Consider the following 19,711-nt stretch of genomic DNA (forward strand, 5'->3'; position numbering starts at 1 on the left):
TTGTGCAGAATGACCCATTTCAAGTTTTCAAATGTATAAAAAAATAAAGGGAAGCGCCGCACACTCAGATCTGCGCACAATCAATGCATTTATTTAGCAAGCTTTCGGTCTACTGACCTTCTTCAGGCAAGTTTCCAAATGTATAAAAATAATTAAAAAATTGCAGATCGGCTATTTTAAAATGGCCAAAATGTATATAGGGCTGAAGTGGTTAATGTATAAAATCTACAAAGTAACTAGTAAATAAAGTTTTCAAATAATTGTAGTGGAGTAACGGTACAATATTTGCCTCTGAGATGTAGTGGAGTAGAAGTAACGGTAATGGAAATTGGAAATACTTGAGTAAAAATACCTAAACTTTTTAATTATGTACAGTACTTGAGTACATATACTTAGTTACTTTCCACCACTCTTTCCCCAGTGCCCCCTGTTAGTTCCAGAGAGCAGGCTTATAGCAGGAAATCCTTAGCCCATAATATGTGCTCGTTCTCTAGGTTCCCACCAGAGAAGTCCTCCAAACACACAGCTAAACGCCACCACTGGGATAGGCCAACGTCACCTCTTAACTCAGGGGTGTGTGTGTGTGTGTGCGTGTGCGTGTGCGTGCGTAGGGGGAGAATTTAGATTCTCCTGTCTTGGTTTGAAACCCAGATAGGACATAACAGCAACAGCAAAACCTTGCTGTCAGGCAGAAACCTTACAACGTACAACCCTACCTAGTCATACAAGAGTGTCGCACACAAAAGTTATAAGATATGAACGTTATTGGGCATACACGGTTTCAACCCGACAGCAGCGAAAAGTCATGGACTGTAGTGTTTTTTTTTTTTTTTTAACTCTTTATTTTTGAATTTTTGAATATGCAAGACAGACACAAAAGACAAACAAGGCATACAATAGAACAGAAACATCAACAGTAAAAAACTGAATAAAAACAAAAGACAAAAAAACAAAAAAAGAGGTCATGGGATGTACAGCAACAACAATACAATACATAATGGACTGTAGTGTTAATGTTGACTGAGGTGCATTTATTGCATAGTGTACATCATGTTCATTATGACTGGTTCTGTGTATTCCTCCTCTACTCTGCCAACAGCAACAGCAAAGGGAGCGCGAGGTGAGGAAACAGCAGGAGAGGAGACGATATGAGGAGATGGAACAACTGCGGAGAGAGGAGGAGAGGAGGCATGCAGAGAGAGAGCAGGTACTATACACACACACACACTCACACTCACACTCACACTCGCATGCATGCAAGTAATGGGCATATTTGCATTAAAATCCTCATTTCTAATTTATCCAGGGTCCATTTGGTTACATTTGCACAGTGTTGAAGGTGCAATATGTCAAATAATGTGTTATTCTTTAAAATATGTTCTGGATTGCAGCATCACACTCTTGATTTTGTATGATGCATGTTGGTTTCATGTAAAGTATGCCTTCCTCTATGCTGAAAGGTTTCTCTCTCTCTGTCTCTCTCTGTCTCTCTCTGTCTCTCTCTCTCTCTCTCTCTCTCTCTCTCTCTGTCTCTGTCTCTGTCTCTGTCTCTGTCTCTGTCTCTGTCTCTCTCTGTCTCTCTCTCTGTCTCTGTCTCTGTCTCTGTCTCTGTCTCTCTCTCTCTCCCTTTCATACGACCTCAGGGACATCCGTTTCAGGCTTATTTCTTCAGGTTGTCAGGACACTCTGCTTGCATTCAGTTGCTGTTGTCCAAAAATGGTTGTGTTCTGGTATCTGACCTGTCATCTTTCTGACCATTCACTTTTTCCAGCTATCAGACACTGGTGTGTGTTTGGGAGTACACCCCCCCCCTCTCTCTGTCTCTGTCTCTGTCTCTGTCTCTGTCTCTGTCTCTGTCTCTGTCTCTGTCTCTGTCTCTGTCTCTGTCTCTGTCTCTGTCTCTGTCTCTGTCTCTGTCTCTGTCTCTGTCTCTGTCTCTGTCTCTGTCTCACTCACTCACTCACTCACTCACTCACTCACTCACTCACTCACTCACTCACTCACTCACTCACTCACTCACTCACTCACTCACTCTCTCTCTCTCTCTCTCTCTCTCTCTCTCTCTGTGTGTCCATCTCTCATTGAACCTCACCTGGCTGCCAGGAGGACATTACTCTCTTCTCTTTGTCCTTCTGTTTGCTGGCAGGCTTCTCACTCATACACTCAATCTTCCTCCCAGTCACTATTCTGTCTCTCTCTCTTTCTTTCTCTGTCTCTCTCCATCGCCCCAGACCTGCCTTTCTATTTCACTTTTTCAGTCTTTCTCTGTGTGTATTATTATTATTATTCTGCTTTTCCCCCTCTACTCGATCATTTTTCTTTCCTTTCCTTTCCTTTCTATTTTTTTGTTTTGTAGAATTTGGCTTCCTTTGCCAAGTTCCATTGTGTTTGTTTCTTATCTCTCACCTATCAATCTTTCTCTCTCTCTGTCTTTTTCTGTCTGTCTGTCTGTCTGTCTGTCTGTCTGTCTGTCTGTCTGTCTGTCTGTCTGTCTGTCTGTCTGTCTGTCTGTCTGTCTGTCTGTCTGTCTGTCTGTCTGTCTGTCTGTCTGTAAAATAAAGGCTTTGTTTCTCTCTCTCTCGCTAACAGACAGACAGACACATACTGGAGATAGTCTATTCGTTCTCTTCCTTTAGCTCTCCTGTGACTCTGACTTTCTCTTCCCACCCTTGCGGCTGCTTGCATAAATCCCAGGAGGGTGTCTGTGCTAGTGTTCTCTCTCTCTCTCTCTCTCTTTGCATCTTTCTCACCCGCTGCCATTGGATGTGAAGGAATATCATAACATGGTTTTCACTGTTCTCTCTCCCTCTCCACGACGATTAGGACTACAGTATATCTGATACAGTTAGAAGCAGATCCCTTATCTTTCTCTCGCTCATTCTTGGGCATTCCGGGATGTAATTCTCAATTTCTCCCTCCTCAGCAGTCCGTATCCGTTGGTATAGCAGCAAGAGGAGCAGATGTCACTTTGAGTTTCTCTTTGTCTCAGTCTTCATCTTTCTCTCCCTCACTCTCTCTCTCTCTCTCTCTCTCTCTCTCTCTCTCTCTCTCTCTCTCTCTCTCCCCCTCTCCCCTGGGCCTGATGATATGCTGCGGTTTGGGAGTTACCCTTTACCTCCTTCTTGATCTATATCTCCTTGTCTTTCTTTTCATTATAAGACACGCGGCATGCCCCCATCCCTCTCTCCCTGCCTCCCATGTAGCTGCTGGTGCAGGTTGTGGTTACAGGAACACATCCACAGATCAGTGCTTTCCATACGGTGAGCCAAGGCACACTGGTGTGTTGTGAAACCGCTCCAGGAGTGTCTTGGCATGTTGTCAGTGGTGGAAAGTGAGCTTGTAGATCAACTATTTTCAAATGACCTAAATATACAGGCTGAAGTAGTTTGTGTATGTTTTGTAAAATAATCAACAAAAAAAAAAGTAACTAGTAACTAAAGTTTTCACATATGTAGTGGAGTAAAAGTACAATATTTGGATCCGAGATGTAGTGGAGTAGAAGTGAAAGTATTGGAAATTGTAAATACTCAAGTAAAGTACAAATACCTTACAATTGTAAATGCACTTAGTTACTTTCCACGACTGCATTTTGTGTCAACCACACATTATTATTGCAATTTACTGTATGCAACTATACAAAAGGTTACATTAATTTACTATATCAACACTTTGGATTAATTAATACCCTCACAATCTGTTTCATTGCGACACGTTGTGATCTTGTAGATCTTCTATTTTTGCTATGAACATACTTTAGGTGTGCCTTGAGAGATATTTTGACTTGCCCATTGTTGTGTCTCGGTCACAAGAAATGTGGAAAAACAGTAACCACTGCTGCCGACTGTAGATGACTTCCATCTTCCTTTACCTGTCTCTTCCCCTCTCAGGTTTTTTCCTGCATTAACATGGTTTCTTTCTCTCTTTCTCTTTCTCTCTGCTCCGTGCGTGCCGGCGTGCTCACTGTTGTTCAGGAGTATATCCGTAGACAGCTGGAGGAGGAACAGAGGCAGTTAGAGATCCTGCAGCAGCAGCTGTTACAGGAGCAGGCTTTACTGCTGGTAAAGCGGAACGGGGCGCTCTATGACCCCCACACTATAGCGCTGTATACCCTGTGATGTGTGGCCCTATCTACCTACCCCCTTCACTCCATAATACTGTAGCCCAGACAAATGGCAGCGTCTGTGTCGTGGCGTGATACTAAAGTCTGGACACGCACAACAACTTTTTCTAAAAGCCAAAAAAATGACAACGAACAACAGCATGTAGAAGCAAGCAAACTCCTCCGTTGAAAGCAGGGGGAGTCCACTTCTTCCGTTAGCAATAAAGTCAGTATATCTTCTGAATAAAACGCATGTTTTCTCAATAAATACATAATGTACCACATTAACGACTGCACCCATGGAATCTCTGGGCGGTACTTGGTGCAGCTAATGTTGGATGTACACTCATAATAGCTTTATGGAAGAAGTTGTTTCATTGAGAAAATCGTTTGGAAAAAGGTTTTCATTGCTGCTGGCTTTATACATCGACAATGGCAGAAGCCGGCCTGTTTTCGGCTGGTGACTGTGTGCTTACGTTTGTGCACCTAGACTTCAGTGTTCAGCTCGATTCTAGATGCCAACGTCTGTCTGGCCAACTCCATACTGTACATCCAGAGGGTGTTTTGAACGGGGATATTGTATGTTAGCAAGATAAATCATTGCAGTACAGGGGTGGAGCGTGGGGGGAAATAGAGATTGCCTTTTCTGACAATATTATCTTTCCCCCACCCTGATCAATTTGGTCAAATCACCCGCTGCATGTATCATTAACATGGCTGGATCTCCTGAGGGTGGAAAACAAAACAGATAACATTGTTTTGATGAAGTAAATGAGGCCAGCCCACACAACACTGGGTGAAAATGAGACATTGATTGTTTTCTCACAGCACTCCAAATAAGACAATAATTTGTCCAGGCTATAGCGACTCTCTGCATAAATGGGTTTGAGGAATTTGCAGGACAGATTTTTGTCTGTTTTTCCCACCAGTCGTTTGTAGATTACTCAAAGCACATTTAAAAGGTAAATAAAAGTAAGCGAGGCACAGGGAGATGATGACGCAAAGACGAGCCTTTTGAGATCCGGCCCATGTTTATATCCCAGAACAGTGCGATGAACCGTCCTACCTCCCTCCATTGCCCAAACATGGAATCCACAATGTATTGTTGTGACCCATATTTTTTTTGCATTCCTTGCATTTTTTCCTTCCTGGCACGTTTCCTTATTCTCTCCCTTCTGTCGTCTGTCTTATACTCTTTTAAATGTTTGCCAAAACCTCATTTGTGTTTGTTTGATCTGCTCCTCGCATCCTTTGTCAAACTTGTTATTGTAAAAAGAAGGCAACATGCCCATTGGGCAATGCGCTTGCCCAAACTTTGCTGCATGATCAGAGCATATGCCAGTTGTGTCAGCAGGCGGTGAATGACCCGGGTCAGTTAGCAGATGAATAAACTTTCCATGGTTTGTTTATGCCACCTCAGTGGGGAGTCGGCACATAGAACAACACAGTGCCAGGAAGCTGCATGGAAAGATATATAAAAATATATTTGGAGGAAGTCGGTTGACTTTACTAAAAGTAAATTATAGCCTCGCCAATCTGGACAGCCAAGCAGGTTCAAGCTAATGTTAAGAACCATTCCATGAGTGCTATTTGACCCCGGTCAGGTCAGCCACAGGCTAAAGATCACGTCATGGTAACCATTTCCTCTTTATGTATTTCCTCTTTTTGTTATTTCCACCTTTTCTCTCTCTCTCTCATGTCCTCCCTCCCTGCAGGAGTACAAACGTAAGCAGATCGAGGAGCAGCGGCAGGCAGAGCGATTGCAGAGGCAGCTCCAGCAGGAGAGGGCCTACCTGGTGTCTCTGCAGCAGCAACAGCAGCAGGAGGGCCGAGCTGCAGACAAGAAGCAGCTGTACCACTACAAAGATGCTGTCAACCCCAGTGACAAGCCCGCCTGGGCCAAAGAGGTAACACCCCCCCCCCCCCCCCCCCAGCAATTCATATGCAATGCGTACATGTTGACAACACGGGCATGCAGAGCAGCCAATGTGGGAAGAGTGTCAAGTATCAAGTAGCTGAGTAATCCGCCGTTTGCAAAGGGGGGGCCCTGCTAGTACATTTTTGAGTGGTGCCTAACCGCTCCAATGACTGGCCACATGTGTATGTCTGTCTGTCTGTTTAGAGTATGAACAGCTGCAGTGACCTAAAGGGCCATTCACACTGAGCACTGTAACTATAATTTCAGCCAGCCAGCGGTGGTGTTGAGCAGCCTGCACCGCTCAGTTCAAACGGGTGTAATTTTTACACTCTCAACACTGAATGCACTGGTCCTTTGACTGCATGCCCCACTATCTGCCCCGTTTTAAGGTTGTCTACACATTTTTGCAGTTGACTGCATGCAGTTTGCTGTTGTTTTGCATCTGAATACAATTATCCATATGGCAAACTATAATGGTGGCTTTGTGCTGCACTAATTATTCATGTGCTGATGCATCTTTGACCTTTGTCTCTGAGGACTTAGTGGAGCTGGTGCTGAGGCCTTATGGTGTGTCTGAATATGGACAATCCAAGTGATAAATGTTATTAGAGCCAATGGACTCAGACATTTTAAGCTATTATGTCTGAAGATAATATGTTACACTGAATTTGATGGTATTAAACCAGGGGTTTACATTTTTAAATACATTTCCTGTACATAATACTGTACAGTAACGTTAAAAAGTCAAACGCAAATGCATCACCTTACAAGTTACAACAAGTTTATTTAACCACAGTGACATTTCAATTGTCTTTTGTTGGCAGAATGGCAGTGTGTAGACCAGTGTTTCCCAACCTTTTTTCTGCCAGGGCACACTTTTAGCCTAGCCTAAAACACACCTGGGCATTTCACACGGCACATAGGTTGGGAAACACTGGTGTAGACAAATGTAATGCACTCATCTGTGCTGCGAACAAAGCAAAAACAATTCAGCCTTTTTCATGCACTGTAACGCTATTATAGTTTTCAGTCCAACAGATTGACTTTGTTCAAATTGCAGTGTAGCCAGGTGTGAAAAGGTCCCTACAAACAGCAGTGTATAGCGGAGCCAGTTGTGAAAAGGTCTCTACAAACATTTACTATGAGACAACACAAGGAACGAGCAGTTCTTTACAGATTCTACTTCTATGAAATGGCCTATCTGCCCGGGCTTGATCTCAAAAAACACACTTTTGAGATACTAAAAGGCTGCTTGGTGCTTCCACACTGCAGGCTGAAAACTACTGCTGCACGCACAAATATATGCAGTATGCAGTAAATGTATATAACTATATTTACTACTGTAAAGTGGTCGTAGTGACATCCCTTATACTGTAAATGTGCTTCAGTTGCCACCAGTGTCTCTGAAGATGCCAATAACTTTGCCAAAAGTTATGCATATTACCTAATTTAAATGTGTGGAAATAGCACCAGTGCATTGGAGCAAAAGCCACATTGCAAAAGCCACGCAATCCCTTTATGTGCATTTGCCCCTCAGAGTTGGGATTTGAAATTTGTATAATTATGTATGTTATGTAGCATTTTGAAGTAACCATTTCTTATACCGCACACACACACACACACACACACACACACACACATACTCTACACAAATATGTTTATATATCTAGTTGCCTTCTTGGTTTGTTTACTTTGTTAACGTATTCTTTTGCAGATTTCCCAACAGGTGAGAGAAGACTGATGAGAGCAGGAAGGATTCTTGTATTGTAGGTTCTGAATGCGGAACCGTCATAAAATCGCAATAATGCTGCCTTGATGTTCACAAGGGTGTGTGTGTGTGTGTGTGTGTGTGTGTGTGTGTGTGTGTGTGTGTGTGTGTGTGTGTGTGTGCACGCGTGCTCCCTCTGTGTATGGACACGCGTGTCACTGTATGTGTGCTTTGACGGCTAACCCTCCTGTGACTCTCGGCTTCCAGGTCCCGACACCACAGCAGCAGCCGCAGCAACAGGTTGCTCGTGGTGGTAACCCGCCCCGCCCCCTTCTACGACATCATCAGTCCTTCAACCAACCAGCGTCGTCCTCTTCCTCGCAGGGCCCGCCCCGAGCCCATCAGATCCCTAGGCGAACACCCTCCCACGCCGCTCAGCTCCTCTCCACCCACCTCCCCCCTCACATCCGCATCTCCCTCGACCCCGCCGCTCCCCTGGATCCCGGGCTGAAGCAGGAGATCAGCCAGCAGATCCGAGAGTTCAGGGCTCAGAACCTCAGTCAGAAGGGCCGCGGCCCTGACCCCAACCAGGGGGCCGTTAAGGGCCCGAAAGATGGCTCTAGTCACAGTCCAGGAAATCATTCGAATCCCGCGGCTGTCCCCTGCCAGGGACCCAGAGACTGGCCTCTCTCTGCCCCCGGCCAGGGAGCCGCCCAGGGGCCTGCGCAGCCCAAAGCCCCTCACTCTCAGGCCCAGGGCTCGGCCCAGAAACCTCAGGCCGGATGTAGCCCTGTGTCCAACTCTGCAACTAAACCGGTTAGTGACCACACACGAGCCAGGTCCCACTCGCCGTGCTATAGAATAGACGTAGAATTAGACCCCGAGGAGGAGTTGATGTTCTGGAAGGGTATGAGGTCGGCCATCAGCCAGGAGAGTCTGGTGACGGGGCCCCCTTCTCCCGACGGGTTCCTCTCCCAGTCCAGCCCTGATTATATTCTCCACTCCATGCTACGTAGGGAGAGGGTACGCTCACCCAGTCGCCATCAATTCTTTGACCCGGAAAAAGCCAGTGGCTTCCTCCAAGTACCTGATTCCGATTGGATGCGTGAGGGTGTAAGGAGGAGGCAGTATGGGAGCTCTTCTCCGTTGAATGCTAGCTCCCCGTCCTTGGCAAACTGTCAGGCTTTCGACGAGAGGTGCCGAAGGCGGAGTCGTTCTGCGGATGTGCGAAGGAAATGGGGTGTCTCTCTCGCCTTCCCCGTCCATTTACAGAGCTCTGGAAGGTCACAGTCCCCAATAGGCTACTCTCCTCCCAAAGTCTCCTCCCCCTGTTCATCTCCCCGAATGTCCCCATTCTGTACTCCTCAACCCTCGCCCTCTGGCTCCCCCTTTGGCTCGCAGACTACGCTTTATATCAGACCCTTTGAGGGAGGGTATTAACCCACCCCCCCGCACACACACACACACACGGTTTTGTGCATATCTGTATTGTAAATATTGTACATATATTATCCACACACACACACACACACACACACACACACACACACACACACACACACACACACACACACACATCTGTAATGTAAATATATTGTACAAATAATTATGTAGATTATTTATTTTAGGCTTAATTTTGCAGTAATTGTTTTACTTACTCTTATTGCATTTGGGCAATTACTATGACATCATTACTCACCTTTATATCTGTACGTATCTTTGATATACATTCTGTAGGGGAACTGTAAGCCAAAGAGAGCCACCAATGTTAAGCCCCCCCCCCCCACGCCAACACCCCCTCTCTCTTGTTACCCCTGAACCAAACCTCTGCCCTTCCCCAAGCCACTGGGGCGAGCCTTAACCTTGACGATGTCATTGAGGAACCCCGGCCAGTCAGCTTCCCAATACGGTCAGTCAAGCAGCCTATCGGCACACGGCTCGGTGATGGGTGCTGGCCAACCGGTGGCGGGATCCCTCCAGGGTCTGAGCGACAGTCCATGTCGTTTTTGGCCATGCCCTTTCTCTCCTCCAACTCGCTCGCCTCCCCAACCTAATCTCTCTTCCTGTTTGATGGGTGTTTTCTTGGCGTAGTTGCAGCAGCGACCAAAAATAATCACCTCTTATTATTACCACCATTTAATTAATCTCTCCAACCTTTACCTCTGACTTTATCTCTGCTTTAAGGAATGAGCTTTTGGGTGGAATAAGCTATAGAAAAACACACACACACACACACACACATGCACACGCGCACACGCGCACACACACACATGCAGTGAGAGAAGATTCAGTCTCGTATTTTGGCAAACTGACACCCAGAAGCCTTTCCCACTGCAAAGAGATCGTCTCTTTAATAGCAGTTCTCTCTCTTCTAGCATCTCCACTAGGTTGCAGGATCCTTCTTCCCTTTCCTTTTTTGCTTGTAGCAGTCTAGCAGAGCACCAGTTGATGCCACCGCGGCGCTAACCTGTGATTGCATGACTCCACAGACGGAACATGCAATGATCCGACTCCCATGGCGGCAGTAGCTCGCCTCTCGGTGACTTGTAGATCCACATAGTCTATAGACCTTTCACTGCTGTTGTTTTGTCTTCCCTTATGTTCATGTTTAATGACCTCACCGGTGCCCAGGCTGTAGCAGGCGACTAACAATGCTTTTAGAAATGACACATTGGTGCGTATTCCTTTTGGACACGGGTCATAATCTGGATAATCTCTCCAGATTATGGCTCATGGGGGCATTACACAAAGCCTACGAAAGAATACCACTGTAACCCCCCCCCCAGTACTTATTGTATGTCTACTGGGGGGCAGGGTTTGGGACATCCAGATTAGGGATTATTCCCCAATGTACGCCGTAGCCCTTAGACCCTCTCAATTCTCAATTGTATGTGGGACACATGCACACACACACACAACCACACGTGCTTGGCGCGAGCACACACACACACACACACACACACACACACACACACACACACACACACACACACACACACACACACACACACACACACACACACACACACAAACCCAGATCATAAAGAAATTCACTTCAGTATGTGGGCGAGAGATGAAAATCTGCAAGGAGCTGCTTCCAGGGAGGGCATGGAATGTTATAGCATAGTGTTCCTCACACACGTGCATGCATATGACGCATATCATGCAGGGATGATATCAAAATACCTCTTTCTTGGAAGTTTGCAAATGGACAACAATTTACAAACAACAGGCAAGCCTCTTCACAGTAGAGCTTTTAACAGCAAAGACATGGGAACCTAAACACTATAAATACAGTACACTCAGTTCATATCAAATGCACATGTAATAAATAATAATAATAATAAAACTTTATTTGTATAGCACCTTTCATGACATGAAATGCAGATCAAAGTGCAGAGCAATGGAGAAAGAAAGAAAGAAAAGAAAAGAAAAGCAAGGCATAAAACATTAAAATAATTGCAGTAATGCAATACAGTGAGGACATGAATAACAAAAATCAATTTAAAGCAAGAGTGTAGAAGTGGGTCTTGAGCTGTGCTTTAAAAAATGTCTAGGCCCAGGCCGTAGCGTAACGGTCTGGGCACCGGACTGGTGATCCAGTCGCAGTGTGCCGCGGGTTCGACTCCCGGACCCGACACGGCCTTTACTGCATGTCATCCCCCCATCTCTCTCCCGTTTCCTGTCAGCCTACTGTCTGTCCCTTCAAAAATCAATAAAAGGCGTAAGCCGCAAAAAACAAAATCTTAAAAAAAAAAAAAAATGTCTACAGAGGCTGCCTGTCGAAGGTACAGTTGGAGTTTGTTCCACGTCGTCGGCGTGAGCAAAAAGCTGCTTCCCCGTATTTTTTTTGGCCATTTTATTTTGGCCAAGCGAGCAGGCCAGCAGTGGAAGACCTTAGGGGGCAGTTTGGGACATATTCAGGCAGGCAGTCATGTAGATAGGAAGGTGCGAGACCATTGAGAGCTTTATAAACAAGTAAAATAATTTTCAAATCAATCCTAAAGTCCTGAGAAAATGTTTCCATTGTGTTCTTATGAGACTTACCATCAGAGCCTGTGAGGGCATGGCAAGGTACAGTCAGGTCAAGTTACTGTCAGCCCGTTTTTTCATCCATTTGCAAACTTCCAAGGAAGAGGTATTTGATATCATCCCTGCGTGACCATGCGCACCCACACACAAGTCCTATTAATCACAAACTCGTCGCACTACAATGTAACATTCGATTGCTGTCCCACAGAGTTGTGAAGTTGAGACTGTCTGTTGGTGGTAGCGTGTCTAGAGTGATTCTAGCACGATTGCGGGATGTGTGCCACGCCGTGCCATGCTGTCCTGTGTGTGACAGAGGTGTGTGTGTTGTGTGACCTGTCTCAGGTGGAGGAGCGCTCTAAGCTGAACAGACAGAGCTCACCAGCACTGCAGCACAAAGTGTCCAACCGCATCTCCGACCCCTCCCTCCCTCCCCGCTCCGAGTCCTTCAGCAGCGGGGGCATGCAGCCTGCCCGCACCCCACCCATCCACCGCTCCATTGAGCCACAGGTGTGTGTGTGTGTGTGTGCGTGACTGCGTGTGTGTGTGTGAGAAAGTTTGGTGGGGTTTTTCTTGACACCAGGCGTGTGGCACAAATTAACATTGGTCATCTTGGCTACCTCTGTTTCATCCTTTCTCCTTCCTCCCTGCCCCCGGTCACTTCTCACTCTTTCTCCTTCCCTCAATCTCTCTGCTCTTACCCTGTCTCTCTTCCATGTCTCACTCTCGCTCCTATACCCTCCGTTCTTTCATTCTGTCTCCTTCCATCCCTCCAAATCTCCCTCCTTCTCTCCCATGCCTCGTCCCGTCTCTCCATCTCCCCCTATCCTTTCATCCACCCCTGTATCTCTCTCCCTCCCTCCCTCCCTCCCTCCCTGCTTTAGATGGCCCACCTGGTTCCGGTGAAGACCCATAGTTCCATGTCAGGCTCCCAGTCCCTCCAGGACCAGAGCGGCTCAGCCCTGGGGGAGGCAGCTGGGGTGGGCTCCCCGCGGCCCGAGATGCCTCGCCAGAACTCGGACCCCACCTCCGACAACCCCGCCCCCCCGCCGCGCGTCACCAGCCGGGACGAACGTGAGAGGGACAGAGACCGGGACAGGACCGCCTGGCTGAGAGAGGAAGACATCCCACCCAAGGTGGGAGGAGAGAACTGATTGGGAGAATAGAGAGGGAGGGGGACAGACAAACTAGGTACTGGAAATGCTGATGTGTGCAGGGACAGGCTTATTAGTGTGGTTGCCAGTTTTTGTGGCGCTCACACCCACGCATCCCACTCAGAGACTTCATCATGTGTGCCCATGGACACATACCCACTTACTGCACTTTACACACTCATACACTCGTCTCACTACATAAAATGGTGCATTTATATAGCGCCTTTATCCAAGGCGCTTTACAGAGATTGTGCATTACATTCACCCATTCACACACCGATGGCAGCGGAAACCATGCAAGGCACCAACTAGCACATCGGGAGCAATTAGGGGTTCAGTGTCTTGCTCAAGGACACTTCGACAGTAACTCTGGGGGAGCCCGGGTTCGAACTGGCAACCTTACGGTTGCCATCCTGGCACTCTACCCCTGAGCCACCGCCGCCGACATGAAGTCATACACCGTTGTATAGGTTACCGAAGTAACCGAATATCACAGGGCACCACTTCTCCATTGAACTCGATGGATGTGGCTGGCATGTTCTTTTCTAGCGCCCATATTACTTTGTTTCTATCAAGGACGTGGACAAAATTCAAACTGTCCACTTTTTTTTGTTTATCCCTTTGTTTATGGTGGGCCATTTGCAGGCTAAGGGCACAAGTATGGCAGGTGCTGGGAACCCTGTTTCTTTCTTTCGATTGATTTTTCTTTTTCAGCTTCTTTTGCTCTAAATTTAGCTGGCTCTCAGAAACCATGGGAGTTATTTAATTTGGCAGATGCTGGAGTTTCAAAGTAAACGTCTGCTCAGAACTCATGAACATGTTATCCTGTTAACCTGAAATCTGAATTGCACATTAAGGAGGTTTCAAAGGTGCTTTGAGTTCTGCACCTTTTATGCCCAGATGTCAAAAACTAAAAAAGCCCTGTAATGAAAAGCAGTGGTAATGGTGCGTTTCACTTTGTATTTGTTCAGGTGCCCGCCAGGACCACCTCTATCTCCCCAGCCCTGGTGAGGAAGAATTCTCCTAATGGTGGAGTAGGCCTTGGACCTCGCAGTGGATCCCAGCTCATACGTGCCAGGTAAATATCATATTAACTTATTTAAAGCAGTATGATATTGAATTATCCAGAAAATAAACTAAAATTGCCCAAGAATAGAACTCCTCCTCTTTTAATTATGGCTATAAGCCTCAAGATTGAGGAAAATGCACTCCTTTGGTTTCATGCTTGCTCATCAATGCATGTAAGACCTTATTTACAAGGGACAGCCATAATTACCGATACTGTGTAGTAGAATTCTGCCCTGCCTGTTATATATTTAGCATTAAGTACTGCGAGGTTTGCTGTGTAGGAACATTAACCACTTAAACCCTCTAGTCTTTGAGATCCGGACTTGAGTTAGAACAGCACTTGGACAGTTTTTCCCTGTGTACACCAAATCTCTTTGCCCCCCAAAATAGGCGGTCTACAAGCTCACAACGTGTTGCATCTCCTATTTCCGACGAATGTTTGAGTGGTTAAGCGTGTCAAAAATGGGGCCTCTACAACAGTACCATGTGTAGACTGATGGTGTTTCAGTAACCCAGACCTTGGGTTGAATAGCACACAGACTGATGGTGTTTCAGTAACCCAGACCTTGGGTTGAATAGCACACAGACTGATGGTGTTTCAGTAACCCAGACCTTGGGTTGAATAGCACACAGACTGATGGTGTTTCAGTAACCCAGACCTTGGGTTGAATAGCACACAGACTGATGGTGTTTCAGTAACCCAGACCTTGGGTTGAATAGCACACAGACTGATGGTGTTTCAGTAACCCAGACCTTGGGTTGAATAGCACACAGACTAAACCGAAGTACTGACGGGTTGACATTTTATTCTTTATTAAATTTTTTGGTAATAAGGTGGGCGATATAAGCTTCGGCTTCAGCCCTTACCTTTTTGGCCAAATAGTCACTTTGTCGACTAAGTTGTGGTCTCAACTGTACAGACTGCTCTGTACACAGTATGTACTGTATGCTCAACAACTGTATTGTTTTTATGACCGTTAAATATGACCGAACTAAATAAACTAACTAACTAATTAACTAACTAACTAACTAGTACACAGACTGAACAGAAGTTCTGACGGTGTTTCAGTAACCCGGACCTGCGGCGCTCTGAGCTCTCCCTGGACGCCGTGTTGCAGAGAACCTCCTCCAACTCCTCGTCATCCTCCTCGCCGTCATCACAGGGAGGCTCCACAGAGAGGAGAGGTACGTGAGGACACACACACACACACACACACACACACACACACACACACACACACACACACACACACACACACACACACACACACACACACACACTCACTCTCGCCCAGGGATGTGCACATAATAGACATCAATGGGGGCTTCAGCCCCTGCCCTTTTACCCGTCTGTAAAACAACTGCCCTTTCCAGACCACAAATGCAGCATTTACTATGGTGAAAGAAATGCAAATGCCACTCCTTTCCTTTCCTTTCCTTTCCATGCCATGCTGGAAGGCAGCATTCAGAAGAATTGCTTTTTTCCTGAACTTGAACGCAGCATTTTGCGTTGAACAAATTGGTTTATAAATCCTTGTCGTACACCGCATCTCCACTAGCTAAAGAGTGCTGGGTTGCGCCAGCTGATCTACAAGCTCACAACGTGTTGCTATTTTTGTCCAAAAGTGCCCTCTTATGGGATTTCAGCCCCTGCCTCTATAACACTCTGTGCACATCCCTGCTCTCGCCTACCCGAGGCCAGGTTGACACCTCTTTTATGACCCACTATTTTCAGCAATTATCACAAATTAGCTGCAATTGCCAGCCTGATGCAAGCAACACAAACATCCAAATGTTTCCATACAAATACATAATATTGCACGTGTAAATGTACAGAATATGTGCAAATCAAAAGCACACACAGTTCAGGCATATACTGTACGAGTGCACACACTTCACATACACTTCACATACAGTGTGTGATGACGATATGTGAATGCGTATGCATATGCACACTCTATGCACTCACCTGTCACCTGTGCACACGCCGGCACGACGCACGTGCACATACACCTGCACACCACACGGACACACCACGTACTTACTAAATATACACGCGGACAAACCTGCGAGCTTCCAGGGCTTCAGTGCGTTTCCGCGGGATGGTGTCAGCTGATGGTTCTGCTCCGCTCAACCTGTCCGCTGTGCCCTGTTGCACTCCTTCTCCCGAGACGCAGGCGGCGAGAAGAAACGAGGGAGCGATAAGGAGAGGGAGATTGAGGGAATTGAAGAAAGACATACATTAGAGAGGGGGGGGGGGGGTGAGAGAGAGAGACGGGAGAAAGTGCCTACGGTGAGATGTGTCAGACACCGACCAGTGGGACATAACAGATATGCATGGCTCTCCCGCTGACAAACACATGCCACCGAGGGGGGGAGGGGAGAGGCGGAGAGGCATGTCTCATTGTATATTGCAAGAAGAAGCTTCTTCACAGCCTGGTGATGATTGACACATACAAGGTGGCAAACCTAACCTTATTACGTGATATAAAACAAATAACCTGATGACGCGCCCATGACACAGACACAAACACCTGCAGTTTGTTCAGGACAGAGCAGCTCCTTCTACAAATGCCCCTGCCATGTGTATACACTACTGTATATTGTTTACACGAGTCGTTTGACAAGTGATGCTGTACACACAATGTTTTATTTTTTTATCCCCGTTTACACCGATAGAAGCTGTAGAAGTGTTTGTATTTTGGGGTGGTGGGGAAGTGTTTGTGTGCTACTGTCAAACTCTGTTCTCGCCCTGATAGGTCAAACCAAGCATGAAGGATCCCCCCCAGGAGCCAATCAGGAGGCCAAGCCAAAACAGGACGAGGGACGAGAGTCGGCAAGACCCAGCAGACCTGCTGTGAGTCACTCTCTCTCTCACGCACGCACGCGCACACACACACACACACACACACACACACACACACACACACACACACACACACACACACACACACACACACACACACACACACACACACACACAGACACCGTGCACGCGCCTTACACTCTAGCATGGTTGTGCTCATTATTCTTTCCTCCTCTGAAATTTTTGACTAGCCTTCTCTGCTACTCATCTGGTTCTCTCTGTCTTCTTTCTCTCTCTCTCTCTCTCTCTCTCTCTCTCTTCCTTCATTGCTCAGAGCTATAAGAAAGCCATAGATGAGGTTAGTGACACACCTTTCACCCATTTGAGTATGTTTGCGTTTCCCTCTGTTTAACCCCTTGGCATGGAGAAAAGGAGGCTGCTCTCACAGGAACATCCCACCTTTTCCTTTCAACAGATATCAGTGTTTGACTGAGGGCATTATTGTGTGTGTGTGTGTGTGTGTGTGTGTGTGTGTGTGTGTGTGTGTGTGTGTTGTACAGGTTAATTTGTGTGCATTACTGTGTGCATGCACGCACAAAGGCGTGTGCCTTTGTGCGTGTGTTTGTGTGTTGTAATGCTAGTCCTAGACTTGCTGTGATATTACATACTGTACATTTTTCATATATTGCATATACACAGAAATGGATCACATCCAAGCCCTCCCGGAGAGGGAAGTCATTGCGGCGGTAGTGCTCGCCCGATAATGAAATGCTTGGTGACCACGTTCTCTGTACACGACGGGGACCGAAATGATCGCAGGACTGAGCATACAGTATGAAAACTTCCTTCAGTGAGGAGATATTATGGGGAACATAATTGACAGTAGATTTCTCAATGGGCTCTGCCCTAACTAGGCCCTGCCTGAGGTTCGTCCCGGCCACCAGGGGGCGTAAAACTCCCAAAACCCGAAAGGGTTTTGGGAGTTTGGAGTCATTTGGACATTTGGAGTCATTTTCGATCGCCGATTTTCGATTGTGTTTTGGCCATTGTAAAGCAGTGTGTTTCGATTGGGCCTTTTAACTCTAAGGCTTTCAGCTTTCACCAAAAATACACAGGGAAGACATATTTGCATATTATATCCACACCTGGGGGTCTATTAGAGTAATGTTAACTCCATAGACACATACAAAACAGAAAAAGTACAAAACTATGGCACCCCATCTTTTCTTAACACGGGCTAGGAAGTTTGGACGGTGACAAACTTGATACCGGAGTAAAGTTCACTTCGCAACACACTGCATCCGACACATCCACTTTCATTTCCGTCTGCCTTACTGTTAGGTCGCCAGGGGCAGTTGAATTTCTGCCCGACAAATTAGCATACATTTTGGGCCCATTCCGGACCAAAAATGTCGGGCCGGTAGGGTCGGGTTCGGGCAGAATTTCAGAATTCTAATAGGTGCATTGAAATTGGTGCGGGGTATCACAACTTTTCATGCCACTACTGTGATGATTCCCTATCTATGGCTATGTATAGACCAATACATGAAATGTAAAGAATATCACAGCCATTCCAGGTCTAGTGAAATTTAAAGAATATAACAGGCATTCCACGGCTAGTGAAATGCGAAGTGAACCTGAACAATCTCTGAATAGTGTATCTCTCTTCTTCCGTTTCTCTGTTGGTCAACTTGACTGGGTCAGGAGGAGCTGGTAAGCCCACCGTGTGTGACGGACCCCCGTCCCCTCCAACCCCGCCCCTTCCCGCATGACTTGGTCTGGTCGACTGGTTTCAATGGGAGGGTGGGAGGGAGCACAGTCCTCTTGGCATGTGGGAGGGGGGTGTTGTTGCTGCTGCCCTCCAACGGTGCGTCAAACCCACTCTGCCATTCTCGGGGGGGCCCTATTCATAAAGTTCTCCCGTGGTTTTAACAAAGAATAGGAGCGCTGAGCTGAGATCAGTCGCTACATCACACAACTCAATCATTGATGGAAAAAGTACTCACATTTCTTAATTAAGTAGCCTACCAATACTGCAATTTAGAGTTAGAGTTTAGAAGTAAAAGTCGGGAATTCAAAATTTACTTCAAATAAAGTAAAACATTATTGGCATCAATATATACTTAAAGTACCAAAAGTAAAAGTACTCATTATGTCCCACTCCATACGTTTTCAAATGTATACAATGCTCACAATGCGTCGCATTTGTAGATCTGCTATTTTCAAATGGGTGAAATGTATATACTGTAGGGCTGAAGTGGGTTATGTAGGTTTTGTAATAATAATGAAAATTTATAGTTTTCAAATTATTGTAGTGGAGTTAAAGTACAATATTTGCCTCTGAGGTGGAGTAGTGGAGTAGAAGTAAAAGCACCGACAATCGGAAATACTCCAGTAAAGTAAAGAAAAACACCTCAAAATGAATTCAGTACAGTACTTACACCACTGCAACTCCAACTGGTTTTTGGGTTCAGTGCTCCTGTTCTAAGGTACTTTAAGCATACGGGCCCACATGTCCGATGACGATGCTCCGACCGGCTTGTCCCACTTTCCTCTTCCCCTCGCTCCTCTCTCTCTGTCTATTTGTGACCTGTGCCCATATTCATCATAGTCTCAGAGGAAATCGGTCTTAGCAGGCCCAAAACCTTCTGCACATTTGGTCCTACTTTTAGCCATAGGAGCAAAAGAGTGTCATAAACTTTATTAACCTAGGAAACTAATCTGGTCTCCAGCAGGATTTAGGAGAGCTCGAGATTTATTGTTGTGAACATGTGTTCCTGGTTATTTTTTTAGGCATGTGTCAGCCTGTTGAGGTGTGTTCCCTCACTTCTCTGGCTACGTTTAGGCATTAGGTTATGTTTTACGTATATGGTTTAATTTGCCTTAGTAATACTAATACATTTTCCCACCCACATATTGATATTCAATT

General features: G+C 46.1%; 1 protein-coding gene across 3 annotated transcripts in view; it reads left to right on the top strand.

The window, feature by feature from the left end:
• The window catches only part of tnika (TRAF2 and NCK interacting kinase a), a 101,461-nt gene that overhangs the window by 59,080 nt on the left and 22,670 nt on the right, over positions 1–19,711 (top strand). For 2 of the 3 annotated variants that reach the window (XR_014570835.1, XM_083791814.1), the window contains exons 13-20: positions 1,100–1,207; positions 3,972–4,058; positions 5,815–6,006; positions 12,100–12,264; positions 12,639–12,890; positions 13,880–13,986; positions 15,046–15,161; positions 16,736–16,833. Coding sequence is in view for 2 of the 3 variants with exons in the window: in XM_083791814.1 (XP_083647940.1) it covers positions 1,100–1,207; positions 3,972–4,058; positions 5,815–6,006; positions 12,100–12,264; positions 12,639–12,890; positions 13,880–13,986; positions 15,046–15,161; positions 16,736–16,833 (1,125 nt within the window). In the remaining variant the exon portion in view is untranslated. The remainder of the gene's footprint in view (positions 1–1,099; positions 1,208–3,971; positions 4,059–5,814; positions 6,007–12,099; positions 12,265–12,638; positions 12,891–13,879; positions 13,987–15,045; positions 15,162–16,735; positions 16,834–19,711) is intronic. The other variant, XM_083791815.1, reaches the window with a different exon arrangement.

The sequence above is a fragment of the Protomyctophum parallelum genome, assembly GCF_964188405.1.
Source record: "Protomyctophum parallelum genome assembly, chromosome: 20".
NCBI lineage: Eukaryota > Metazoa > Chordata > Actinopteri > Myctophiformes > Myctophidae > Protomyctophum > Protomyctophum parallelum.